We start from the raw sequence: 27817 nt of genomic DNA on the forward strand, positions 1-27817 counted from the left end.
TTATATTCCATTCTATCACTGTAAAGGTCTTTCATGCTTTTTTAAAATTTTGAGTAGTCATATTTTCATAACTAGCTGTACGACTATTAAAAGAAATGGAATTGTCACTAAAAACTGTGCCCCTCATCAAGAAGTTTCTCTTCTTGGGTCCTCTCCAGTAGCGCAGCAGGTTGAGCACAGCACTGTGCGGCTGTCCACAGCTTCTGCAGCACAGGGTCGATTTCTGGCCGGCCAGGGAGATTCCCAAATGGCGTGGCAGACCTCTCCTGTTGTGCCTGCTGCTCCCCTCAGCAGTGCTTCCGGTCTGTCTGCCGGTTCTGTTCCCCGCTCTGTCTCTGGTGACTCCTCTCATCCTCCCGCGCCCCTGGCCGGCCTGTACCCCGGCTCTTGTATAAATAAAAAATGAATCTCTTAAAGAAATTTCTCATTTCATTCACAATATACTCAACATTTTATTCATGTGGCTGTGTTCTAGGAACTTGGGGTACTTTCATTAATTGCTCAAAAGCATGTCTTTGCATACTAGAATACCTAGAATTATCTTTTCCATTTTTGCTTACTGACAATGAAACATGTTTTTGTCACCATACTGCTGAGACCGTCTCAGTTTCAATATCACCACTTCAACATTTAAAGTGCAATTCCATTCCCACATCCCCAGAGTACTTGACATTTTCTAATCTTTTTGGTAATTGTTTGGTTTACTGTCTGTCTCTAAACCTCCTTCAAGTTCCTTGAAGATAGTTTACTCAGCCCAAGTGCCAAAACAGTACCTAGGAACACAGTGCCCAATAACAAAATTTTGAATATGTAAATCTTCAGCTATTAAATGGTGCCTGTTTAAGTAGACTTCTTATAAACCGTTTTCTTAAAAGCATCTTATTCTGATTTGGTTCTGACCTACCTAGAAGTTGAGATTTCTTTTAATTATACTAATTTGTTGTACTCGGTCTTTCAGAGTAGACTCTCCAGTTATGTGAATGTGTGGGAAAGTTTGACTCTTTGCACAGCTTGCTTTTGCCCTCGTCATTGGGCTTGGCTATAGATAAAATACGAGTTCGAAATAATTTTCTCCCAGTAGGTTCCATTATGTTCTAAGCTGTGGTGCTGCTGCTGAGAATTCTGGTAGAGCTCAAAAAGACTAGTCAGAAAAGTAATAGAATTTCCCATAGCTACTAGCTATTATGAGTCAACAGAACAAAAGGTCAGTTAAAGATTGTTGACGTATGGAGGAATTTTTTAAAATTTCAGAGCACCAAGAATGAAGAGATAATTTATGCTACTCTTCTTTCTTCAGAGCATTTTCCTTGCTTGCTTTTCTAAGACTTATATTAATCACTAGTTGGACCACTTGAATCCTTCATTTCCCTGAACTTCTCAACTGTCAAATATAATTTATCCGTGACATTTTTCTAAAGTGCTTTTTCCTCAGAATGAGACTGGAAAGAGAATGTGCTGTTTGTGGCCATCACTGGCAGATCCTGATGTGCTGTTGGTCCAGAGGGTCTGTTAGTCTCAGCTGCTTTGTGCACAGGTCAGCTATGGCTGCATCTACACACAGGTGTGCCAGTTGCTCATTGGCTGTGTACCTGTGTGCTATGTTCTCAGTGTTTATATTCCCCAAAATTCATGTTGAAATACTCCAGAAGAGGGACTTCACCAGATCATCACTCTGACCTCAGACTTTCAACCTCCAGCACTATGATAAATTTCTGGGTTTTTGTTTTGTTTTTTTTTGTTTTTTTTCTAACAGCCTGAGGAGACTAAGACACTACACAAGCAGTGAAAATCAGAGGTAAGCAAAGCTTAGAGACATTTTTTGGGGGAAAAAAGTGAATACAATAGCATAAGATACTGGAAAGAAGTTCAGCTCAAATCACTGCATTTGGAATTCTGACTATGGGTGATTCTGCCAAAAGCAAGAAATTGTGACATTTAGCTCTCTGCACTATTTCTGAAAAGCACAATATTGACTTTTAAAGAAACCCAGAAATGACAACTTATGTGCTTTCTGGCACTGACTAAGCATGCTGCACCCAACAGACAAAGCTCTCCATGCACACGGGGGCGAGCAAGGTATAGGAGGAGGGTAGAACCAAAGGGCTAAGTGCATATCTTACTTGCTGCTGCATTACAGGGGCATGAAAACAAAACTAACTGCTTAGGAATTTTTCCGGGATCCCCAAGGCATAGATCTGCTTGAAGCTGCAGAACACATGAGTTTTACTGAGTTGTAGTGTGTAGTGGTGGAGCTTGGATTTACAGAAAAGAAAATGGGGTTTAAAATTAGACAATTTTCTGTACTCTTCTGCTATTTACCTACCAGTGAGGCACAAATCATCTTTTCTTCAATACCAAGATCACCACTCTCAGCAGTTGCTTAAAAGGTGCTACATTAGACCCCTGGGTCTTTTTATTCAGGAAAGACTTTCCTAGTGAATAGTTTTTTTTTTTTTTTTCCCCTTCTGTGCATCAAAGGCAGGTCACACAAAAAAACCATTGTGATGGGTGGGCTTAATTCATTAGAAGACAAAGCAAAAGCCCCTTATGGTGTCAGAAACTAAAAACAAAGGCGCAAAAAAACAGTTCGCTAAAAGTAGATTTTAAGCCGAGGGTATGTATTACATGTTGATATCAACTTTGTAGATTTCTGTATCTTCAAGTTTTAGGAAATTAAAGACTGTCTGACATTGTATAGATCTGTCCTTCCTTGCACAATCATGCCTGTCTGTTGAAAACAGACCCTCAAAAGAAAGTTCCTGATACACCAATATCAGTTTCTTCAGATACTTATTTGGGATGTTTTACGGGATTGTGTGGATCTATCATGGCAGCTTCATCTAACCCAATTTCCTTAGGAACCTCTGATCATGATTATTGATTTTTCTACTTTTAGGATATTGTGTGGCATTTTCTCATGATCCCGAGAAGCCTAACTGACCTAGGCACAGGATTGCAACACAAATGAGGACTTTCTATCAAGATGTATATGGTGAGTACATCAGTCTTGCCATAACCCAGGGTTTTTCTCGACATTTGAGGCTGGGTAAAGCTCTGCTGTGGGTGCTGTTCTATGTCACAGATACTGAACAGCCACCGTGTTTTCTTCCTCCAAATGTCAGTTGCACGCACCAAAAATACCTCCAGATATTGCCAGATGTTCTCTGGGGAATAAGATTGTCCCCCTCCTTCCCCAGTGGGAGCTAACTATTTTAGGAACAAACACCAAGCTTTCTGACCAAGCTATTAAGAAATGAGGACTAGAATTCTCAATTCGCATTCATTGAAAGCAACATGGAAAACTATTTTTTAACAAAGCTATCAATTTGTGGGAGAAAAAACCACCACCAAACTGGTTTGAAAGAACATTTATTGAGTCAAAATCAATACTTTTCTTTTATCTACAAGCGAACACTAAACTCACTTTATTCAAGAATGAACACAATGTACAAAAAAAGTATGCTTATATTATAAAAATATGTCCATTTTATCTTCTGGGTGCTGAGCATAAGTCATTTTAAACAAAATCAAGGCAAACTTGCTCTATAATGAAACTGCTATAATTTAATAACAAAAGTAGAAGCTAATATACTCACAAAGTATTTTTAAAGGCCCACTGATAATGCTGCATTGGAAATGCGGAACCCAGTTACCAGAGTTCACATTTCTGCTCAATGCTCACTGGCACCACTTCATGCCTACATCCTGGGAAAGCACCTCGTCATTCATTACACCTTTATTCAGTTTCTCTTGCTTAACAGTTGTTAGCATGTACTTTTAGCAGAATATTAGGTTTAATTCCGAGTAGGAAAATCCTATTTAATAAGCTTTAATTTTAAAATGAGATGCATTGCTCTAAGAATAAGTGACCTCCTGAGATTTGCAGTCCCACATACAAATGTGGTAGAGCCGCCTCCCTTCACATCAATTCTCTTCAACCCTCCCTAAAAAAAAAAAAAAAAACTGTATCCAAGGTTAGTATCTTAGAATTTTCAGAAATGTTCTTGTTTCTTGAATGTACTGGCACCTTCCCTGGCATGTGCTCTTGTTCACAGGGTGGCTGCTGTGCCTGTGAAGTCAGTGGAAGCTGCATAACAGTGACAGGCTGACACGTGCAGCCTTTGGCTTACCATAGTGATCGCTCCAGCAGTCACTGGAGTATTTGGTCCTTGGAGTAGCAAAAATACAGGGATTGAAAAAAGATCGTAAAATCACAGAGTTGGGAAAAGGGACCATGGTTCCCTATGTTAATACAAGTCAAAACAGAAGTAAATCGGTCAGCATCAGTGCTGACAATGGCAAGAAAACCGAATCTGTCTTCTAAAGAGCCTGCACACACCAATTGTGGCTGAGCAGAATGACAGGTAATCTGGCAGGTTCCTGAATATAAGAGGTGAACAATGACTTAATGACACCAAAGGAATTTAGAAGTTATTAAATTGCAAAATGCCTGTTTTGTAAATTCCACCTTTTTCCCTGACAGATTCCGTTTGGGATTGCCACCTAGGAAGGCTGAAAACTGCAGCAGCACAGTGACAGTGATCCTGGTGCCCCACTCTGTTGGTAAATTCCAAAGAACGAAGGTAAGAAATGCTTTCCTATTTTGTCTATTCAGTTGCTTATGGCAGAAGAACCAGACTAAGGGGAACGGTGGGGAATAACAGAGTTACAAGTCTTTTACACTCAAGTGGGGACGAAGCACTTACAGAAATATCTGAAATACAACCTGTGAATACATATTCTGGAACCTGAGTGAATGAAGGTTTCTCACAAATACCATAAAAAGTCACCATACAGGTTATTTCACTGGCACTAAATATACCAGTGACTCTGCAGTTAGTAGTATAAGCCAGATGTTCAACAAACTGCTCCTAGAAATAACTGGGTAACATAATAACAAAAACAGAGTGAGGAGACAAAGAAATTAATGGCTAGTGACATGATGATGCTCAGAATCAGACGATACATAACCATACCTGTTCATAATCACAGGTCCTTGCTCTCAAAATAAATAGAGTGAACATTTACAACAGAATGAGTGCCTTATGATTGAATGCAAGCCTTTTTCTTAGTTGTAATTCTAACAGAGCAAAAGTCCTATTTCTAAAAGTAAGCTAAAGTCCTCTTTTTCTGTGAAACTGATGTGGCGCCACAGCTAACCTTTCTCTAATAGCAGCAGTATCATCAGCCCATGGAAACACAGAAATATTCATTTCTGCATCCCACGGGCTTTCATATAAACCAACTTCAAAAAGCATGCAGATCCCTACTCTGCCGAAGTTTCAAATGAGTAAAAATAATCGTTGTGCTTGTGGATCTCATACCTGAAATATAAATGGTGACAAACAGGTCCTTGCTTACCAATGAAACCATAAGGCTGGAGGTGGAAAGAATTGTTTAAAATGGGGGCAAAAATGCAAAATAATGCTAGCATTCACGAAAAAAGATCATGCTAAGATCGATCAGATCCATACTGATAAAAATTAAGCCACAATCCAAAGAACTCTGTCCATGAGTCCAGAGGCATGCATGCCGGCTGAAGGAAATGCAGGATTCGTCTGACAATAGCTTCTTCGGAGCAGAACAGTAACATCTCACTGGAGTAATCACAACAGGCTGAACAAGACGCCATCACACTTCTTTTTTGCAATTGAAAAGAAAAGAAAGCAATCACAACACACAAAAAATTCAAGAATAGTGGAGAGAAAGCAAATTCACAATAACCTATAAAAACCAAAAGAAAAATCCAAATTATTTTTATACTTTAGTAAGAGTTAATCCTTTTTTAAAAAGTTCTTTTAATTTAAGAAGTTTACAATGAAAGATTTATCAATAAATACAGTGTTACATACACCACTACTTCACCACTCGTGGGCTTCCCCGTAGCGTCAATACACAAAGGACATGTAAGCATAATCTTGCCACTAGCATCTCAGCCTCCTACCTGCCTGTGATTGTCACTTGAAATACTGAGCTAAGCAAGAATTTAAAACAAAAGATGTATCTTTTAGCCTTAGTGGCACCAGCTGATTGCAGGCATTGCAGGCCCCTGGTGCCCCAGCTCTGCGGTACTCACCGAGGAGGTCCCCGCGCTATCCTGCCTTCGTGTCCACCAGCTGCATCTGCACGTTGGCCGACATGCCGCCCCCATAGCCGCCCTTGGACTGCATCTGGTTTTGAATGGAGCTAACCTAAAGCAACAGGAGTGAAGAGGTAGGGCCAACACAGTCAATGATTCTTATCAACGTTTTAACTAGTTAGTCTTTTTTACACTTAAAAGTTTTCTAGTTGTAAGGGCAAATATTCCGTTACATAAACATTTCTTGCCACAACTCCCTCGCCACCTCCCCCCTTCTCTACTTCCCAAACCCTTGATACCATTTTGAAAACAGAAGTGTATAGTAATAGGTCAGTTCACCTTTCTGTTCAACCTCAAGTATCTTAGTTTACAGCCACTGGACACACATGATCAACCAACTAATTACAATCAGAAAAAGAAGTACGAGGGAAATTGTGTGTGATGGGTCTTAGTCTATAAGGCAGGTCCGCCAGTGACATCATAACACTGAGGAGAGAAAAATGATGCTGAATGAAACGTCGTTTGAGAACCTGACTGCAGTCTACCAGCTCACTGAGGTCCTATTTCCAAGCCCCTACTGAGGAGGCTAAGGGAGGACTTACTGTTTTCTGAAAAGGTGAAAGAGTTTTAAGGCTCCGAAGATTTGTACTGTCATTCAGATTGATAGTGTACTAAGTGAACTATCCTTTCTGAATATCACATTTTTATCTGTAAAATTAAGATGATAATCTCCTCCCCATACCACAGGACTATGAGGTACTCTTACATCATCATCAATCCAATCTTCTGTCAATGAGAAGTCATTTGGAAGCAGAGAATGAAAGGAATCGGGCTAGATTGCGAGCAGCAAGAAGGTTTTGTAGACACGGGCCTAACAGTGAGGAGGTGGCACCAGCAGCCTGGTCTCCTGCATGGCGTCAGCTCAAGGGTCATCACATTTTCACGTGATTCTGAGAGGTGGGGTAAGAGCACTAACCATTCATTCATCTACTTAGTGAGCACTTCATGTAATAAAATGCAAAAGAAAAAGTAAAGTTGCTCAGTTTGAGGGAGGCCATGGATGGCTTGCCATGTTCTGTCACTTGCAGCTCTTTTTCTGGCAACGTGTTTTGTGGGGCACAGCTTGTTTCATTTCATCTTTGTACCAAATAACCTCCCATCTAACATGACTACAAAACCAACAGCATCCTACTCTTACATAATGCATTTATCAATGGCAGTTCAGATTCTAAGAAGGGTAAAAACCTCTTCCTCCAAGACAGTTCTTCAATTAGTAACTCTTCAATGTTAAGAATGAATGTATTATTGTGACTGGATATACAGTATTTCTAGCAAGAAGTTTGTATGTTGAGTGTTAGGAAGCACAGTATATTTAGGGTAAAAAACTGCCAGTCATTTGGCTACTCAATAAATCCAATGTGGCTGTTTCACATGCATCTCTGCATCAAGGTATGTTCATAATAGTACCTACTCACTTCGGATAAACTTATGACAAAATATTTCTTGTGTAGCATTTCTACAGGGGTGTGGGGATGAGACCAGGATAGTGGAGTAAAGGTTGAGAGGGCAGGAGTTTGGCGGTGAATGAAGCCTGTGTCAAGGTTTGACGCTACCACCACTGAAGTGATATAGTTTTATAAATGGTTAATCATAAAATTTGATGTAAGAAGATTGCTATTGTTTATGATTTGGTCTTACTTGCACAATGACTGCGCAGACTGAATACAAGAAAGAATTATCAATGATACTTTCAAGAAACTTACATGGTACCCACTATGGGTGAGGATTTGGGTATTCTTTGGAAGGCACACTGGGATTTAAAGATTTTTACACTTTGTAGAAATTCCACTTCAGTAAGCAGAGAAGGCTGCCTGGAGACGTGGCTCAGCTATTGTAGAGCTCTACCTTGCAGTCCTGATGCCACATCTCAACTGGAGAGGTAAATGTGGGAGCCCTGCGGGGCCTCAGGCCTACCTAACCATGGCAAACAAGAGTCATGTGTATCAGTAACAGTCCCATCCCCCCCCCCCCCCCGGACAGAGACGAAATACCAGATGGGACTCTTAAAGGAAATTCTGAAATGTTTATAAACAAACTTTTAAGTCACAATATTTAACCTTCAAAATCTTAATTCATTCTATGAAGTTATAAATTTCAACTGGGGAAAAAGACTTAAAGTCATCATAAAAATTGAACTCATTCCGAGTCCCATTTGGTCTTTTTACTCCAAGCTGAATCAGGAAACAAAGACAGGGAATTATATTTTGACAGCAACCTGATACGTCTTTCATTTCCACAAAAGCAGTTGAGTAACAAAGTACTTTTCCTACAGGTTTAAAACAAACAAGCTGTTTCCTTTCCAGGAAGCCACAAATGTCATTCCATTGCTTACCTAGTAACCGAAGTGACAAACTTGTTTGCTGTATCCAGGAAACCCATCTTCCTACTTTAAAGGTCTCTGTTCTCCTACGAAGTCTTTCATTAATGTTGTGCAGTAAGTATACCATGGATTATAATAATACCATGTTTAGAAAGACTTTTTGACCTGCTGTTACTAAACAGATCACCCAGAAACATCTGTTTACGCTAGGCAGGGGGATGAGACTCTTACTATTGCCTTGAAGCAAGCCCCTCAGTACTGAGGCAGACTCCTGATGAAAAAAAACCCTCATGTGTAATGCCTTTCTTATGCTGTTGATTTTCTCTTAGATGAAAACTAAGAAATATTCAGATGAATAATCTAAAGTCTACTTGAAACCTTTCTGAAAGATTTTAATTCTTGTTCTCTATATCATGCAAATTCTAATACTCTGCTTAGTGCATGAGAATTTTATCACAGTAATAAATTACAAGCATTCTAATAATATGTAAAGGCTAAAAGTGCAACAAAAATGATTGTAAAAGGCAACTAACTGAATTTAAGGGAAAAAAGATTATTAAAAATCGACTTCCAAGTCTCTATGGGCAGGCATGGGTATTAACTTCCATTCAAAACCTCCACACCCTTGAAGTAGTTGCTCAGGAGAAAGGTAGCAACAAAGACTTTAGAACTATAAAAGCAGCAAATGTGTAACTGGACAAATGAGATTAATATTTCACTGTTCATTTCTTGTATGCTCATCCTGTATATTCCACGTCTACACGTATGTGCATAAACTACAATGTTAAGACAGCAGAATGAGGTTTCGGAGGACTGGCCACTGGCATCATCCTCGTGCTCCACCCACATACTTACTGAGTTCATCCCACTGAACAGGTCTCCCGAGCCCACGTGCGCTGTGTGTACGAAGTTGGTCGGCTCTCCAATCATGCTTCGGTCGATCCGTCGGCGTCGTTTCTAAAATACATGGACCACGATGTATGTGAGACGGTGATCTTCTAACAGGAAACTTATCCTGACGGATTTTTATGTGGTGGGTGAGTATCTTCGCTTAATAGTTATTTTCATATCCTGGACAAACTTACTAAGTATTGCCCTATCACAATTACCTTTTATGATGAAATCCACCGATAGAAACGCACACACAAAAAATGATGGGCAAAGCTAAATAAGAGATTTTTTAGAATGCAAATACGTTATTTGATAAAGCTTTCACACGCATGTGTTTGTATAATAACCACTTAAGTTTTATTGTTTTAAAGAAGAGACAAATGTAAAATCATTAGTCGCCACTGTTACTGTTAAGCAAAGGAAACAGTGATTTCAGTATCTAGTTTTCATCATTTGATTTTATCTGATGGTCATTATTTATATTATACCCCACTATCCTTGGCACAGGGCAAATCTGCCAGCTGTTTGTGTGTGGGAGGTTGGTTTCTAGACTGTTCACTGTGCTCTACCAATTTTGTCCAAACTTAGGCACCTCAGTGTGGTTTATTGATTCCTAATTGTTAAGAATCACTCCTTACAGGGTGCTTTGCAAAACATCCATCTCCCTAGGCCTATTTCTTCATCCTGCTGCTTTTCACAGATCATCTGATTTTTCCAAGGCAAACAAATCAGTCTCGAGTTTTTGAAGTCCTCAGACACATGATTTAATTGGAAAGGCACTAGCACAGCTGGCTTATGTGTAAAATGGTCACCTCCCCCTTACCCTCGGGCGTGTATTCCAGGAACCCCGATAGTTGCCTGAAACCATACATGCCTAAGACAATTTATCAATTAGGCACAGTACACTAGTAACACAGCACAATTATAACCATACTATAAAAGTTTCATGAATGTGGTGTGTCACCCTATCTTACTGTCCATATTTTTGGCTCTGGCTGATCTCACGGAACTGAAACTGCTTAACGTAGACCCGTGGGCAAGTGGGACTCCATCAGCTCTGACTGTCCCGCCTCCTTCCTTCTCAAGAAGCGCCTGCTGCTGGCTTATCCTGATAGTATCTATTGTATCAACTTAAGACAGACCGAAGTGAGTTTTTGTTTTTACGTCTTACGAGGACAAGTTTATTAGGAAAGGAAAAGAAGAGACACCTGCATAGTCTGAGGCAGGTGGGACAGCTGCTAAGCGCGTTCCTTCAGTCAGATGGTTACAACAGGATTTCCTTAAGAAGCCACTAGCCATAGTTTTACCATCCTCAAGATTGTCTTGCTGCAGACTGCTCCTAAGAGAAGTCTACGACGTTCCGCTGAAATACTCATGTCCCTTCCTCATCGAGTGTCAGAGACCACCGGACCTGACAGACCACAGCTGTCAGGCTGGCCTTCCAGTTCCTGCACGGTGGTCCTTCTCTAACTGACCACACGTCTCAATGCCCTTTAGGAAAGTTTTCTTCTACTGTTACTGCTAATGTGGACATCTGAATAAATGTGTGTATAATCTCCCAAATTTCTGTTTTGATCCATTATTCTTCTCTCTATAGTTTCAGTGCAATGGAAAATAATTCTCCTTGGTTCTCTTCAGGAATCCACAAAGAAAGCTTACGGGCCACACAGTTTCTGCTATGGCTTTAACGCCACTCTCATCGCACGAAAGCAGCTACAGACAGCACGTGAGTGAGTGCAGCTGTGTTCCATGTGGGCCGACTACATTTGACCTGCAGAAATTATTTTGCTGACCCCAGCTCTAAATCAGTAGTTTTTTCCAGTGGCAATAGTAAATAGCCAAAAACCACAACTAAAATACTCATTATTTTTCAAATCAGGTATTTCTAACCCTCTCCCCACACTTTATTTGAATAAGTTGATAATAAATTCAGTCTGTCTTTTGGGGCCCTGCTCCATACAATTGCCTGACAGTGGTGTCAGAAAACCCAAGACGGGTCTAGAGACTTTGATCGTGTTCATGTTTTTCTACTTCTTAACACACTGTGCTGACTTCCTGCTCTCACTGCTACTTCAGCTGTCCTAAAGGTGCCTCATCCACACTCCCTGCTCCTGACCACAGACTTGATAACCCACATCCACCCCTGATCTGGAATGCCGGATACCAGCATTTCACTAGTCTTCCCCACCCTGATCCTAGCCTCTCCCCAAACCATCTATTTCTGTCCCACCCATTCAACAGTTAGAAGACCACCGTACAGGAACTGGAAGGAAAGACTGACAGCCTTGGAGATAGTCCAGTGTCACTGTCACTCTGTGAGGAGGAAGGGACATGAGTATTTCAGAGAGATGTCGCAGATTTGGGAGAAAAGCTTGGTAATATTCTTGTCTAGGACAGTAGTCTTAAATGAGCCCGAAGAAACCATGTTCCATTCCCTCCCACCCTGTTTAGGTAGGAAAAGATAGTGACAGTAACTTTGTAACTTTTCTTCCTGGCAATATACTGTTACACTTCCATTATAGCTGCTTTGTTAGAAAACTTTTTTGACCGGGGCACATCCAAATGTAGCTTAACCATCAGCACATGAATTTCCCACACCTGGACGGGATAAACTTCTGGGGAGTCTTCCTTTGATGAAGACTCCTCTATTCTTGGCAAGCTTTAGAAATGAACACCCAGCTCACTCAGAAATGATCCTTGAAAGAAATTTCCTGATGGATTTGTCTGTGAATCCATGTGCTTGTAAAGAGGATTAAACATACACTCAAATGACAAAGACTGAATACTGGACAAGGATGTTGAAAAGCACATACCCAGGCTGGTTCCAAAGAGCCTATTCTCATTGAAAAGCAAAGGACAGGACAACTTCAACTTCTATGGCTAGTTTAGATCATTAATTTATGAATGTGAAAATAGTCCAGTGTTTTTCTACCTGAACTTCACTGAGTTGGGAGTCAGACTTTCCCCTTTGTACTCAAAGGTTGCTCCTTGCCTTGTAACCTCTCCCTGATTTTAGAGTATAAATGCAAAAGCATCCAGTCTTTTCTTCCCTAATGCTTGAAGGAACATGGCTGTGAAGGCAGGGCACTGACTCAATTTGGTTGAAAAGGGTACTTGACGATAGCTACGGTGGAAGGCAAATCAGAGGGCACCAAAGGAAGCTGTCACAGTAATGCTGGTGAAGAGAGACTTGGATTCAACTAATTAATAGCAGTGGACATGGAAAAAAGTAGAGATAGGAAAATGAGTCACCAGCATAGTAAAGCTGCACAAGTTAATAAAAGTGCATAGAGGAACCTTAAATAAGGCTGAGTGGAAAAAAAAGAAGCCATGAAGTGAGGCTGAGGACCAATTCAGCAACATGCAGTGAGTACTTTTATGGGTGCTCTGTCCGTGGAGGAACAAGAGTGGAAGACACACAGGGAAGTGGACACGGGAGAAATGCAACACAAGAGAAGTCTGGCCTTCTGGGCAGGGAGAAGAGGAAAAGACTTGATTATGCTTAATTTCTGATGAGAAAAAGCAGAGTGAAGGTAAAGAAAAATAAAGGATTCTCAACCTCACATCACTGCAGGGAAGGGAATAGGCTGGACGGGGTCTCCTGATTATCACAACTTCCCTAGTCAAGGTTGAAAATAGGGCCTCCCCGGTGGCGCAGCGGTTGAGCGCTGGGTTGCGAAGCTGCCCGCAGCCTCGGTTCGATACCCAGCTGCTCCCCGGCCACCGGAGGAGGATCCCACATGGCGCGCAGACCTCTCCTGCCGCCCGCTGCTCCCCTCAGCAGTGGACTTCGGTCCTTCTGCCTGCTCTGCTCCCCGCTCTGGCTCGGTGAATTCTCTCACCCTCCCGCGCTTCTGACTGTACCCAGTGCTTCTATAAATAAATAAATAAATAAATATTTAAAAAAAAAAAAAGGATTGAGAACAATGTGGATTTTGAAAGTGCACTGTGTGTGTGTGTGTGTGTGCAGTATTAATAATACAAGATAGAGAAGAGATTTAAATCGAGCTAACCAGGGGAATTCCAGAGTCAGGCCTCTGCAGAGAAAAACAGGAAGTGGAGCGCTCCACTCTGGTGTGCACGAGCTGCTGTCAGTTGCACTTAGCATTTTTCCTGGACACATACTGTGTTCACTATAAGGCACTTTATTAAGACTGTCTGAGTAACTCCTGCATGAGGTCAACGGCTGAAGGCACACAAAGATGAGTGGCTGTGTTAGGGTGACAGGGATTAGGCAAACTCTTCCTGTGACATTTCCACATAATTACATGCCAGCCCAGAAAAATTATTACTACATAATGAAATAGTAACTTCAAGTAGATGCAAGTAGAAAGGACAGTAGAAAGGCAATTTAAAGATGCTGCTACTGCGTCCTGATAGGAACTGCCCAGCTATAAAAGCACACTATGGGTCAATGGGGAAATGTAACAACTGACTGGGTATTAATAATAAACTATTTGATTTGGGGATGTGATGGTAATACCGTGGCTATTTTTAAAAGTTCTTAGTCAGCAGTTAAATGAGCTACTGATACACACACACACGCAAACCAACATGGGTGAATCTCAAAGCAATTACATTGAAAGTGACATAAGAAGGCAAATATTATGTGACTGCATTTATAAAAAATTCTAGAAACTAATATTGATAGAATGTGATCAGTGGTTGCCGGTGGGGAAGTAAGGGTTGAGGACAGAGGGATTAGAAAAGGTACCTAAGAATCTGGGAGTCATGGATATAGCCACTATCCTGATTGTAGTGGGGGCTTGCTTGCTGTATATCCAAACTTAGCAAACTGTACACTTCAAATATATGCCATTTATTTTATGTCTATTATACCTTTGATAAATCTGTTTAAATCTCTGATACTTCGTGACCTATTTTTGGATGAAATCTGATGTCTAGAATTTGCTTTAGGTTAGGCAATGGGAGGGGGTTAAGAGGTGAATTAAGATGCCCCACCCTTGGTAACCATTCAAGCTAGGTGCTACGTAAATGAAAGGGGGTTCTCCCTCCGTTTTTGTATAGAGCTGATAATTTCCCCAGCAGTAAGTGTTAAACAGATTTAATTCATTTAGCTCCCTTCTACTCTTACAACTTTACACAGAAACTTATGTACTGTATTCTCGTAAAACTGATGCAACACAAGTACAACTAACATCTAATTTCTGTCTGATTTCCATCAGAACTTAATCTTGGCCTCATTCTTGTGGATGCTGTGCAATTCTAAAATTATTGCCTACCTATTTCCTGTCTTCCAAAACTGTTAGATGATACATTTCAAGTTTTTGAAAAATATACACTGTTCAGCTACCACCTAACATATGGATATGGCTACGACCAGCAGATTTTTTTTTTTTTTAATGAAATGTAAGTTTAAACATCACAGTCATGCAGTTTTTAAGGCTTAGTTTTCCAAGCACCCTTTTTGGGTAGCATTAACAGCCCACCTCCCTCACATTAATACAATTTTGATCAAGTGTAAAGTCTAGAAAAGCAGTAATTAACCGCTTAATAGCACATCTTTGTGAAGCACTTTTCAGAGGCTGTGAAACCCCAATCATTGTATAAAAGTCAGTCAAGACCTGGAAAACGGGGGTGGTGTGGGATCTGAGTCTACAGTTTGAGGAGTTGTGTACTACTCGGCAAGCACACATATTCCATAGGTAATTGTGTTGATTTAAAAATAAAAATTTACTATTTCAGTTTGTATCTATTATTTTTAAAATGTGACTAGGTTGTTAGGGCGTAAATACTAAGTTGTTTCAACCAAACCAGTTGAAGTATTTATCCTGGCCTATTTTTTATCATGAAAAAATGTTTGGTACCAAAAACAGAAAGCTTGGAAAACTAATTTTTTAAAATACTGACAGTGTAACTAGGTACCAGACCACTTCTCAAATACTTTCTTTCTCTGATGCCACTGACAGTGATTCCTTGAATACATAAGCTACTTTCAAGCTGCCTCCTATTATATCCATTTCATACATCCAAAAACAGAGCCTAATAAAAGTTGAGTGAAGTAAAAACAGATTTGACCTTTTTTGTAGTAAAGGAGGATTTTTCCAAAGGTCTCCACTAACAAAATATGGAAACCATACCTCTTGTATTGATTTCAACAGACCACACTTCATACCCTTGCCCCAACCGTTCCACAGGGCAGCTGCCCACCTCTCAAGACCCAGCAATGTAACTTTGCTCAGTGGATGCTGTTGGATTTAGAGCACAAGGGTTTAGAGCACAAGGCTCCTAATTCAATTACTGCACTGAAAACACTGCTACAATTTTCTCAGTTTGATTTCCCTGCCATAGCAACAGCTCTATGACTGTAGCCACACCTGATACACAGGAGATAAAGTGATTGCTGAATAAATACAAGGCTTTTAAAGAAATGATGTCAGCTCAGTTCTCTAAAAACTATGCAATATTATCACTAAATATTCTTCAACAACCTATTATATGTGGAAAATATAAAAAATATAGTGCCATTTCTAGTGGAGAGTTTATTTCTGCATCAAAAAAAAAAAAATGTACTTATGTGGTGGTTTTCTTTTCTCTGCTCCACAGGAGTGCTGTGTCCCACAGAGTGGTCTGACTGTCATCACAGTTTCATTTTTTATAGTGGATGAAACCTCGAAAGCAGTGGTTCTCACACTTGGCATTCATCAGGGTCCCTAGTGGGTCTGTTAAACAAGGCTGCTGAGTTCTTGCAGATTTCAGGTCCAGCTGGCTTGGAGAGTGCCAGGAAGGTGCCTATGTGACAGGAGCCCAGGGTACGTCGGGGCCCAGTGGCTACACACTACCTCTAAAAGCTTCCAGTTGAATACTTAAAAGGAGTAAGAGTGTTTGTTACATGCCAGGCATGCTTGTAGACACTTCAAATACCAAACTCATTTGCTAAAATCCTGAACAGCAGTATGTGATGTATTTTCTTCATCTCTGAAATCAAAACAGCTATTGGCAAACTCTCCCTTGATATTACTCAGGCTTCTACATCATCCTCCCATTTGTTCACCTGCTGTCTTCCCGGAATTTAATCTTATAACTTGTATGTTCTCATTATTTGGAAAACCATTGGGTTGAATAGTTTTGCTCATTAAAAACACCTCCACAAACAACCGAATCACTGAATGATGTGACTCTCAATTTTTTTTAGTCACTTTTTTCCACAAACAAAAGGGCCTGCTCCTACCACTCAAAGTAGAGATGGCGAAGTCAACTTCAGCTCCCTCGTTCTCTCTTGTTTATTCCCTATTTCTGGTCCCTAACCAAATTTTCTACAGTGCATTTGAAGTATGTGTCATAGTTTCATTCCAGTACAGATCTGGTGGATCCTAAGCACACCAGGATGTACGTGTACATACAGGTGTCAGTGAGATTGTGCCAAATCCACTCTCTCCAGGGTCTGACGAACTCTGTTACCGCTGAGTCAGACAACTTTGTAAACAGTACATAAATACCTTACATGTGGTAAGCAGTAAGCAAAACTTCAAAATTAGCGCAACCAACCTTTACAAAATCATTTGAAATAAATCTAATCTTGGGGGAAAATGCATTATCATTGTGACTAGATAAATGATCCATCTGAGGAATTTATTACAAGTTAAAGTATACTAAATGAGTTCTCAAATAAGGCTCAAAATGAGTACTTGTTGGGGGTGAGGGTATGAAAACCTTACAAACTGCACAATTAATGTAGGATGCCACTACCTTTTATGTATTATCTTTCATGCCAAATGCATTACTCCTGGCACAAGTCACAAGATACCCAGAACCGAGGTCTGGCAGACTAGGCTTTGCAAGAACCTGGCACGCGATCTTCAGCTTTTTCCTTTCTCACTGTGGCCATTCTGTCACTGGAGTGTGAAATAGCCTCACAGTTTATATCAGCACTTTGTAAGGACATTCAAGTTTTTGACATTGAAAACTATTATTTACCAGAAGACAGAGTTTGTGAAATTCATACATCCTTAACTTTTAAGTTATTTTACTGACTTGACCTTTTTTCTTACACCTAAAGTGTAGTTTAGGGTATTCTAAACCTGTAACACAAGAGAAACTTTGTTTTTAAAGATTTGAGACAGCTTTTTTTTTTTTTTTAAAGATAGACTGATTTAGGCACACAAGAGCTGGGGGTACAGGCCAGAGGCGCCGGAGGGTGAGAGGATTCACCAGAGACGGACCAAGTAACAGAACAGGCAGATCGACTGAAGTACACTGCTGAGGGGAGCAGCACGCAAGTCAAGGAGGGGTCTGCTGCACCATGTGGGTTGCTCTCTGGCCAGCCAGGGATCGAACTCATGCTGCAGACTGCTTCAAATTGCTATGCTTAACCCCTTGCACCACCAGGGAGGCCCTTGAGACAGCTTTGTAACAGCGCATCAGAGAGTAGTATATATTCAAACTGACGAAGATCTATCCTACTGCACAAAGCAGGCAGAAGTCTCTACAGTGAACATGTGCCATAACCTTCTGAGCCTTTGTTCTGGAAACAGCAGCCTCCCTCCTTTCCTTTGGGGAACTCATCTCTTCCTGACCCAACTATATGATTCTGACAGGCTGCCAGCCACAGTAGTCCACAGCCCTGACCACAGTAATGTTCATGTGACACCACATGGGCCACAATCCCTCCCAGGAAGAACCAGAGCAGCAGAAGCCCTCTCTTCCTCATGGAGGGTGAGCTGGGCTTGTGAAGCAGGGTCTGAAGACAATGTTCTCCTAAGGAGGAAGACAACCTACCTGTTCTCAAAATGTAACAAGTCTACATATAAAGAAAGGAATCAAGAGACTGATGGGTCTTAACAGTCCTAGAAAAGGATTTTAAGAAGGCAGACACAGGCACCCACTGGTGGAGGTCCTGCTTTCCAATAGTTAAAATGGCCAAACTTGAGGACAAATCAAAGTGAGTACCCTACTTTGGATTTCAAATTCTCATAGGTCAAAACTTCAGAAAATAGTAAACCTTTTCAGCATACCAACTTGTACTGTATCTTCCATTCTGGGAACAATATATATCATTCTATCTCTGGACCCATTCTGGATCTGGGACATACACTGGAATGCCAGCAGAGGCCCTCAGGCGAAAGGGCTTCGAAAGGCGTGGCACCTCTTGATAATTGCTTGATAACTTCTGACTGCATTTATTTTCACAAGTTACTTGAACCACAGTAAGCAGAAAGCACTCTGTCAAAGACACCAGCCACGGCACGGCTCACAGAGAAATCCAAACAGCTAGGGTTACAAGCAAAGAATCATCTAAATCAAAGTAGAGAAAAGTAAGATTTCCCATGCAAGCAATATTTATCAATAAGTAGATGGGTGGTAATGCATTAAAAATTCAATCCTAAATGCAGTGGTTACACAACTAACCTTTTCCTACTGGGTATAAATTTCACAACTAGTAATGTGAATTTGCAGGAGGCCCCCCAATTTTTTTTTTTTAGATTTATTTGTACAAGAGCTGGGGTATAGGTCAGAGGTACAGGAGGGTGAGAGGATTCACCAGAGCCAGAGCGGGGAACAGAACAGGCAGACTGACGAAATACACTGCTGATGGGAGCAGTGGGCACGGCAGGAGAGGTCTGCCATGCCATATGGGACCCTCGCTGGCAGCCGGGGATTGAACTGGTGCTGCAGAGGCTGTGGGCAGCTTCACAACCCAGTGCTCAACCGCTGCGCCACCAGGGAGGCCCTCACAGACGCATTTTGAAATTATTTGACCACAACATTTTCTCACCTCCTGTTCATTAAAATTTTTTTTGTTCAGCTTCTTATCTTTTTATGGTAATTTTTTTTTAATCACAATGAAGGTAATACTACCCTGATTATGAACTCCAGTGCTCCATGCTTTGACGTGCTGTCTAATTAACAGTCTGCAGTATGGGACATGTATGCGGGGTGTGTGGGGCGGGGGGGGGGGTGGTGGTGGAATACTTGGTAAAATACTTGCTGGGATGTGAGAGGGAAAATTTACGACTTTTTTTTTTTACAGTAAGTTCTTCTAATATTTAGTATACAGGTTGACATTAATTGCTTGATAACTTCTGACTGCATTTATTTTCACAAGTTACTTGAACCACAGTAAGCAGAAAGCACTGAATTCATGTGTAACTCTACTACCTGAAATTAAATACAGAAATGATAGTTGCTATAATACAATTTATAACTTAATCTGCTTTGTTATATAAATATGACTTTCTGTACCCTAAAAGAATTGAACTTATTCTGTTAATATATATGGAACTTAATAATGAACAAAAGTGTGGAAGAGTTGAATTGGGGAGTTTTGTTTCAAAAAATCTCTAACTTGTCTATAAATCTGAGGCTCACAACCTGTCAAAATAAAGTCAGGTTACTTTTTACTCCTAATATATTAAAATGCCAAGCTATGCAAAGTTAAGCCTCAAAGTGATGCCACTACATTCTTCCCAGACTGATAAAAATCTGTTAAGCCTGAAAATACCATGCACTGATGAGGACAAGGAACAAACACACTAAAACTGCTGGTGGGAACCCAGTGAGTTGTAACAAGTGGTCTTGCATAGTGGTAAAGGTAAATCTCATTAGACTTCCAGTCAGTGATTTCACTCCCAGGTATATAGCCTAGAGAAACTCAAGCACCTGTTCACCAGGCAACACATAAACAAAGGCACAAAAAAGCATTGTTCCCAGTAGTCCTGCACTGGTAAGAGCCTGGATTACCAAAAGGACTATAATGGATGGATATCTCATGATGAGTGACGCAACTGAACATACAAGAAAAATGAAAATGAAGCTCATATACCCCCCCATCACGTGTGTGTGTGTTAAGTAAAACTTGCAACGCAGGAAGTGATTACCCTTAGACGCAGGGTACAGGCTCCTGCAGGTGTAGAGATGGGATGTGGGTATGGGTGGAAAGGACACTAGGAGCCTTGTGGAGCACTGGCCATGCCCTGTTTCTTAACTTCAGTGATATTTACTTTATGTATAAATGTATAGGATAATAAATAAACGCATAAACTTTTACAATTAGTAATTTTTGGTATGGTAATGCCATTATAGTTACGTTAAGATTGACTCATTTACGGGTAAATGACAGAACGCTTGGGATTTGGCTTCAAAATAATACAGAGAAAGGAAAAGTGGATGGAATGAGATGAAAAAAATCATAAGAATTCAAACTGTTGCGGAAATTCCGGCGCTTCCGCGAGCGCTTGGGCGCCCTGAGGCAGCGTGTGGCAGTCTCTGGACAGGAGACTCCAGGACCCCAGGCAGCTGCCTCCGTCCTCTGTGCTGGACCCCAGCGCCTCTGCCAGCGCCACCTCCAGAGCCCTGGTGCGTCTGTGAGAGCAGCGACAATGGATGAATCTATGGTCACCATGTCAGGAGATTTTTTTTTTTTTTTAAGATTGATTTATTTATTCATACAAGCACTGGGTACAGTCAGAAGCGCAGGAGGGTGAGAGAATTCACCAGAGCCAGAGCGGGGAGCAGAGCAGGCAGATCAACGAAATACACTGCTGAGAGGAGCAGCAGGAGAGGTCTGCGCGCCATGTGGGACCCTCGCTGGGGATCGAACTGGTGCTGCAGAGGCTGCGTGCAGCTTCGCAGCCCAGCGCTCAACCGCTGTGCCACCAGGGGAGGCCCTCTCAGGAGATTTTTTAAGTGTGATGTGAAACCACTGCCATCCATGGAGGGCCTGGAAAGATCTTAGAATGTTGGCAGGTAGCATTTTTAATAACGAATGTCGTATGTCCTTGGGCAGCTTCTAAGAGCAAGGAAGGCAAACAGAATGTATACTGATGGGAAAAGAGACGGTGGTAACTAGAAGACACTTACGAGCTAAGAAATATCTGGAGGATATGGAGAGATAAATCACTGCACCTTCCAAGATGATTCTTAACAACCACTCAAACTATTCTTTTTTTTTTTCAAACTATTCTTTAATGCCCAGAAATGTATGGCTTCTTCGACTTAATCCATTTCTTCTATACAATGTGAAAAAAACAAGTGCAAAGGATAGACTAAGGTCATGGACTACAGGTGTTTTGCTGGTTTCTAAATTCCTGCTATGAGTGAGACCATCCAGTGTTTTTCGTCTTCTTTCTGGCTTATTTTGCTGAGCATGATCCCTTCCAGCGCCATCCATGTTGCTGCAAATTGTATGTTTATTTTTTTTGATTGCTGAGTAATATTCCATGGTGTATATGGACCACATCTTCTTGATCCAGTCATCTATTTTGGGGCATTTGGGTTGTTTCCAAAGCTTAGCTATTGTAAACAGTGCTGCTATAAACATAGGGGTGCAGGTGCTCTTTAGAATTGATGTTTCTGTGTCCTATGGGTAAATACCTAGGAGTGGAATTGCTGGATCCTATGGAAGTTCTGTTTAGTAGGTCCAGAAATCTCCACACAGCTCTCCATAGTGGTTGGACCAGTTTGCACTCCCACCAGCAGTGCAGGAGAGTTCCTTTTTCTCCACACCCTCGCCAACATTTGTTGTTGCTCGTTTTTTTAATATGTGCCATTCTCACTGGTGTAAGATGGTATCTCATGGTAGTTTTGATTTGCATTTCCCTGATTGCAAGTGATGTTGAACATTTTTCATATGCCTGGTGGCCATTTTCATTTCCTCTTTGGAGAGGTTCCTTTTTATCTCTTCTGCCCATTTTCTGACTGGATTATTTACTTTGTTTTTTTGAGTCTTTTCAGCTCGCTAAGAGCATTCATTATTCTATGAGGACATCAGAAGTCTGCAGACTTAAATCTCTAGAAACTTCTAAATATTGATTTTACACATGATCATCACCAAAGAAATCTTTCAGGATCAGTACAATCCTGATTACTTTCTGAACTGTGTAGGTTTTTCTTCTGATTCATCAATGAAAAATACTTGTTTTAGACTTGAAAAATCCCCATACTTTGCCCCCTCTTGTCACCGATGAAGACATGGAGGTGCTGCTGAAAGCCATCTTCCCTCAGCGCCCAGGGGCCCTAGGAGGAGACAGTGATGATCGCTGAGGGAAGGGCAGGGCAGCCGTAGTCTCTTCTGACTTGCTGGAGAAGCAGCTGTCAGTAGTTCTCCTGAAGCCTCCTAATAAAGGTTAAAGGCTCCATTTAACTAAGCCCCTGGCGGGGCCTCCAGGGTGGCCTAGGGGTTAGGCTCAGCGCTCTCACCGCTAAGGCCTGAGTTCAAGCCCCAGCCAGGGAGCTACCCGCAAGGAGCGTGGGAGTTAGCCCCCAGAAGGGGGCATAGGAGCTAGAGCGCATGTGGTGCAGCAGAGGGTCTCTTCTCTCTGTGCCTGATGCTCAGCTATGCTCTGTGCTTCATAATCGCCTTCCGCCGCCCCGCCTCCCCTTGCCCCGCCTCCCCTTGCCCCACCACATGTCTTCCTAATAAAATCTGACACCTTTAAAAAATACATAATAAAAACTTCCAATTTAAGCTGAATAAAGATCAATTTAAGCCCTACAGCAAAAAAATTCCTCAGACATTTACAAACTTGTAAAAAAGCATCCCAATTTTTGAAACTGAAGGACTTTCCATCCACCATCTTAACTCTTCCCCAACCTGAATTCATATTAACTAATATGGACACGAAGTTACCATCTAATGCCACTCTTCTGCCAAGAGTGTTTCATAGAAACAAATTCAAACCTCCTTCACAGACATATTAAGGTAGACAGGGACCACCCTCCACAGTGGTTAATCTATGAACAAATATGGTGGCCACTCCTGAGCATAAAACACCTTAGGAATTTCTGGGTTTAGCAACAGTAAAAACATTTAGAATCAGTCCTCTGCAATGCCTTTCTAAAACGAAGAATTATTTTCCATGGCCTCCGTGGTGATGCAAGGGGCACTGCAGCATGAGATCAATCCCCAGCCAGGGAACTGCCCACATAGTGCAGCAGACTACTCCCGTCTCACCCGCTGCTCCCCTCAGCAGTGTTTTCAGTAGAGCTGCCTGTTCTGCTCTCATTCCCCACACCTCTGGCTTACACCTCAGTTCTTGTATGCATAAATAAGTAAGAATATTCTCCATTTCTCAACAGATAGGGATAATTTTCTATTTTTATTGCAAAACCTCATCTGTTAACTGCTTTGAGATGATTATGATTATATATGTGATCTGGTATAAAATGAAACAGCACACACTTGGAGTTTTTTAAAAAGGAAAAAGATTACTTTTAGTATATTTTTACCACATTTAGTATGTGGAAGGTGAGTCCTAAAAACACAGTTCAAGTGGGCCTGTGGCATCTGAGGCGACTGAAGTGCAGTACTGTAATTGTTTTACAGAAATCCCCTGAAATTATGAAATGCCCTCAGCTGGAACCTCCACTAAGTTGCCTTTCACAGAACTGCTAATTCATCCTCTCAGGCTGCCATAATGACTATGAGGTGTCTGAGCTGGTCTGAAAGTCTTCCTACACCTGAGTTGTCTAGTAACCCATCCCAGCTTCCCACCCATTCCTCAACGATTTCCCTTGAAGAAACTTGAAACCTGAGAAACCACCAGAGCGCAATGCTGTCACTTTGTTGGTTATATCAGGTCCAGACTGATCACTTACATATTCTCCCACCCTCTCTGGTTTAAAACTGTAAGAGACAAGTTTAAACCAAAAGCAACCCTAGAAATTTGAAGACAACAGGGGTAGGACAGGCAACAGGAAGTGAGGTAGGGAGATGATCTAAGGGGGGAGGGGAGGTCTACTGGTGCTCTGGTGGTGGGTGTGGTGAGACTGTACATCTGAAGGGGTGCGAAACTTCTATATGATACACAAGGTTACAAACCAACATTACCTCAATATAAAATAACAACGATACATCAGAAAAACAAAAATGACAGAAAACACCGCAGAAAATAAACTCAACACAGAACACATTACACTGAGGAGGACATGCTGGATGCGTGTGCAGGCAGGAGGAGGGAGCTCATGGCTCAGGGTGCAGGATGCTCAGCCAGTGCTAACCCTCAGTCTGGGCACATAATGACATTCAAACCACTGGGGAAAGGATTACATTTTCCACTTGGGTTTTTGCTCAAAACCCTTCAACGATTTTCCATTTCAAAAAGAAGAAAAACAAGTTTTTCATGCCTGGAATGCCAGGGATGACCTGACCATGAGCTGCCTCTCTGACCTCATTCCCACCACCATCCCTTCTGCTCCCAGCCACCCTGCCTTCTTTAGTGCTGCTCTCAAACACGCAGACTTTACACTTCCAGCACCTTGCACTCTCCAGTCCAACTGACTACAATGCTGGTCCCGGGTATCTGTCTGGCTTACTCCCCTAAGTATCACTTCAGTCAAGAGGAATTTGTTTGCCAGACACACTTAATATGCCCTTCTCCTTTTCTATCTGCTTTTCCAGCTCTCTCTTCCACATAGCAACTATCATTATATACTCTTCTTTATGCATTAAATAGCCCCCTTCCTCCACCACAAGGAGAGTCTTGGGGGAAGAAACAATATGCTTTGCTCAGTTATTTCCTGAGTACCTGGGTTACTGCAGAAATACCAGAATGGTGTTCCATACACTAACCAAAGTAATGTATAAATGCATATATGTCTAATTAAAATAACACATCTCAGAGAAAAAAACTGTTACCGAAAATCAGAGCCATGTATGGAAACATTAACTGGAACAGGCACATAATATGAACAGAAAAGTGTGGTTGGTTTTTTTATTTTGTTTTGTTGTAAATGAAACTTCATTGCTTTTGAGGATACTTAGAAGCTTATTCCCTTGATTGTGGTGACTGAGTGTATGTATATATCCAAACTCACCAGATTGCATACATTACTTATGTACTTTTTTGGCATACCAATTAAGGCTCAGTAAAACTAGGGGGAGAAAAAAGTATTCTACTAGTTCTTTGATGCACAATTAGGTAAAGAATTCACTGTAGTCTTATAAATAACCAAATGACTGACAATTTCTTTTTAAAACTAAGTTGTGAGGCAGCAACCATTCAGCTTTAATCTACAGCCTTAGCAGTGTGCAGCAACAGTCACTACAGCATTTATATGCTACAGGCAGTTTAAAAGATTAATTAATTACCATGGCTCAAAAAAATTGGGGTTTTCCGAATAGCCAAAGTTCTCCTGAAAAAAAGGAATGGAGGCATCACACACCCAGACTTCAAACTATACTACAAAGCATAATCATCAAAACCGCATGGTATTGGAAAGAGAACAGACACACAGACCAATGGAATCGAATAGAAAATACAGAAATAAACCCACAGATTTATGGTCAACTAATCTTTCACAAAGGAGCAAAGAATATGCATTGGAGCAAAGAAAGTTTGTTCAATAAATGGTGCTGGGAAAACTGGGTCGCTACATGCAAAAGAATGAAGCTTGACTACTACCTCACACCATGCACAAAAACCAACTCAAAATGGATTAAAGAATTAGACATAAGACCAGAAACCATAAAATACATAGAAGGAAATGTAGACAAAACACATGATATGCACATCAAAGAATCTTTACAGACACATCACCCAAAGCAGTGATAGTGAAGGCAAAGATAAACAGCTGGGACTACATCAAATAAAGAGCTTCTGCACAGCAAAAGAGACAATAACCAAAACAAAGAGAAACCCCACCGACTGGGAGAACATTTTTGCACCCAACACTAATGATAAAGGACTGGTCACAAAAATCTACAAAGAGCTGATGAGACTCAACAACAACAAAGAAAATAATCCAGTCAAAAAATGGGCAGAAGAACTAAAAAGAAACTTCTCTGAAGAGGAAATGCAAATGGCCAACAGGCATATGAAAAAATGTTCAACATCACTTATAATCAGGGAAATGCAAATCAAAACTACAATGAGATACCATCTCACACCAGTGAGAATGGCACATATTAAAAAAACGAGCAACAACAAATGTTGGCGAGGGTGTGGAGAAAAAGGAACTCTCCTGCACTGCTGGTGGGAGTGCAAACTGGTCCAACCACTATGGAGAGCTGTGTGGAGATTTCTGGACCTACCAAACATCGAGCTTCCATAAGATCCAGCAATTCCACTCCTAGGTATTTACCCAAAGGACACAGAAACATCAATTCTAAAGAACACCTGCACCCCTATGTTTATAGCAGCACTATTTACAATAGCTAAGCTTTGGAAACAACCCAAATGCCCAAAAATAGATGACTGGATCAAGAAGATGTGGTCCATATACACCATGGAATATTACTCAGCATTCAAAAAAGATAAACACATGCAATTTGCAGCAACATGGATGGAGCTGGAAGGGCTCATGCTCAGCGAAATAAGCCAGAAAGAAAAAGAAAAATACCGGATGGTCTCACTCATAGCAGGAATCTAGAAAACTTAAATAAGGGACCAGGAAAAAGAATAACTATAAGAAAGAAAATACCAAAATCAACAAACAACTATGAGCCAGAGACACTCTATGGGGGGTAGGGATCGGGGAAAGGAAGGATTGGGGTCAAAATAAGGGGGTTGTAATTGTATGGGGAATATAAAAATAAAATTTAAATTAAAAAAAATCGAGGTTTTATTATGCTATGGATTGTACTGTGTTAGAATGAAGGAGTAGGACGAAAAATTATGATTCTTATGTACTACTCAGAAAAATGCATTCTGTTTTCTTCCCAATATTGGGTTGTCCCTTTTTCACACATGGAATGTGCAAGAGCAGGGGGTGGTAAAGAGTGAGTGGGAGAGCAGGCATGCAGAGCTTAATTTCAGTAAATACTTTAGAAAACTTTATAGAGATGACCAAGCAGCTTTCACATAAGGCACTCTTGACATCCACTAAAGGAACTGCAAGGATGTGTTTTTACGGACTATAAAGATAGATAAAATCATTAGTGCATCCTGTATGTGTTTTCCTGATGCCAAGAAGCAAGCTATTCTTCCACTATAGTAAATACATGGCCCTGTTAAGTTCTGTATAATTTTTCTCAACAAGTCAAAAAAGGCTGATAAATCAGATGTCCGTGGTGGAATATTTCATACAAACATATTACTAAACAATAGCACAATACTGACATATTAAATATGTGAAAAAAGCGCAAGTTATAAATCCTTTATGTAGCAGAAAATGTAATTCTAATGTCTGCTTATAATACCACAGTCTTATGCTTCTGCTATTCAAATTCTTGATCTATCACTTTCTTAGTTGATGAGTATGCATATAACACATACTCAAACAGAGTTCATTTTACTACATACATTATGAACGGCAATAAATCAATCCTAAAAAACATCACATTATGACTTCTGGTTTTTGGTATGGCATGTGAGGTGCATGGATGGTGTCACTGCTGTTCACCAACAAGCAGAAAAAAGCTTAATAAACAAAAGCCAACAACTCTTCTTAGATCCACTACAGAACTGAGATCACAGAGTAACCATTGTTTCCCCAAATTGGAGAGATACGGAGGTACAGAAAATTACAATTTCCCCAAACAGAAACCCATGAGTAGAATCCTCCAGGAG

The 27817-nt window shown here is 40.9% G+C and overlaps 2 protein-coding genes across 10 annotated transcripts in view; one reads left to right on the forward strand and one right to left on the reverse strand.

The window, feature by feature from the left end:
- Nucleotides 1-2985, forward strand: part of RAPGEF6 (Rap guanine nucleotide exchange factor 6) — a 219996-nt gene extending 217011 nt beyond the window's left edge. For all 7 annotated transcript variants that reach the window (XM_054694436.1, XM_054694440.1, XM_054694442.1 and 4 more), the window contains 2 exons: nucleotides 1754-1795; nucleotides 2897-2985. The gene's annotated coding sequence lies outside the window, so the exon portion shown is untranslated. The remainder of the gene's footprint in view (nucleotides 1-1753; nucleotides 1796-2896) is intronic.
- A 345-nt stretch (nucleotides 2986-3330) lies between these two features.
- Nucleotides 3331-27817, reverse strand: part of CDC42SE2 (CDC42 small effector 2) — a 99677-nt gene continuing 75190 nt past the window's right edge. For 2 of the 3 annotated variants that reach the window (XM_037509407.2, XM_054694447.1), the window contains 3 exons: nucleotides 9315-9416; nucleotides 6077-6191; nucleotides 3331-5724 (listed from right to left, as the gene is read on the reverse strand). In XM_037509407.2, the coding sequence (XP_037365304.1) occupies nucleotides 6093-6191; nucleotides 9315-9416 (201 nt within the window). In that variant the 3' untranslated portion in view covers nucleotides 3331-5724; nucleotides 6077-6092. The remainder of the gene's footprint in view (nucleotides 5725-6076; nucleotides 6192-9314; nucleotides 9417-27817) is intronic. The other variant, XM_037509406.2, reaches the window with a different exon arrangement.

The sequence above is a fragment of the Talpa occidentalis genome, unplaced genomic scaffold (genome assembly GCF_014898055.3).
Source record: "Talpa occidentalis isolate TD23 unplaced genomic scaffold, MPIMG_talOcc4v2.1 talOcc4.13, whole genome shotgun sequence".
In the NCBI taxonomy this organism is placed as follows: Eukaryota; Metazoa; Chordata; class Mammalia; order Eulipotyphla; family Talpidae; genus Talpa; species Talpa occidentalis.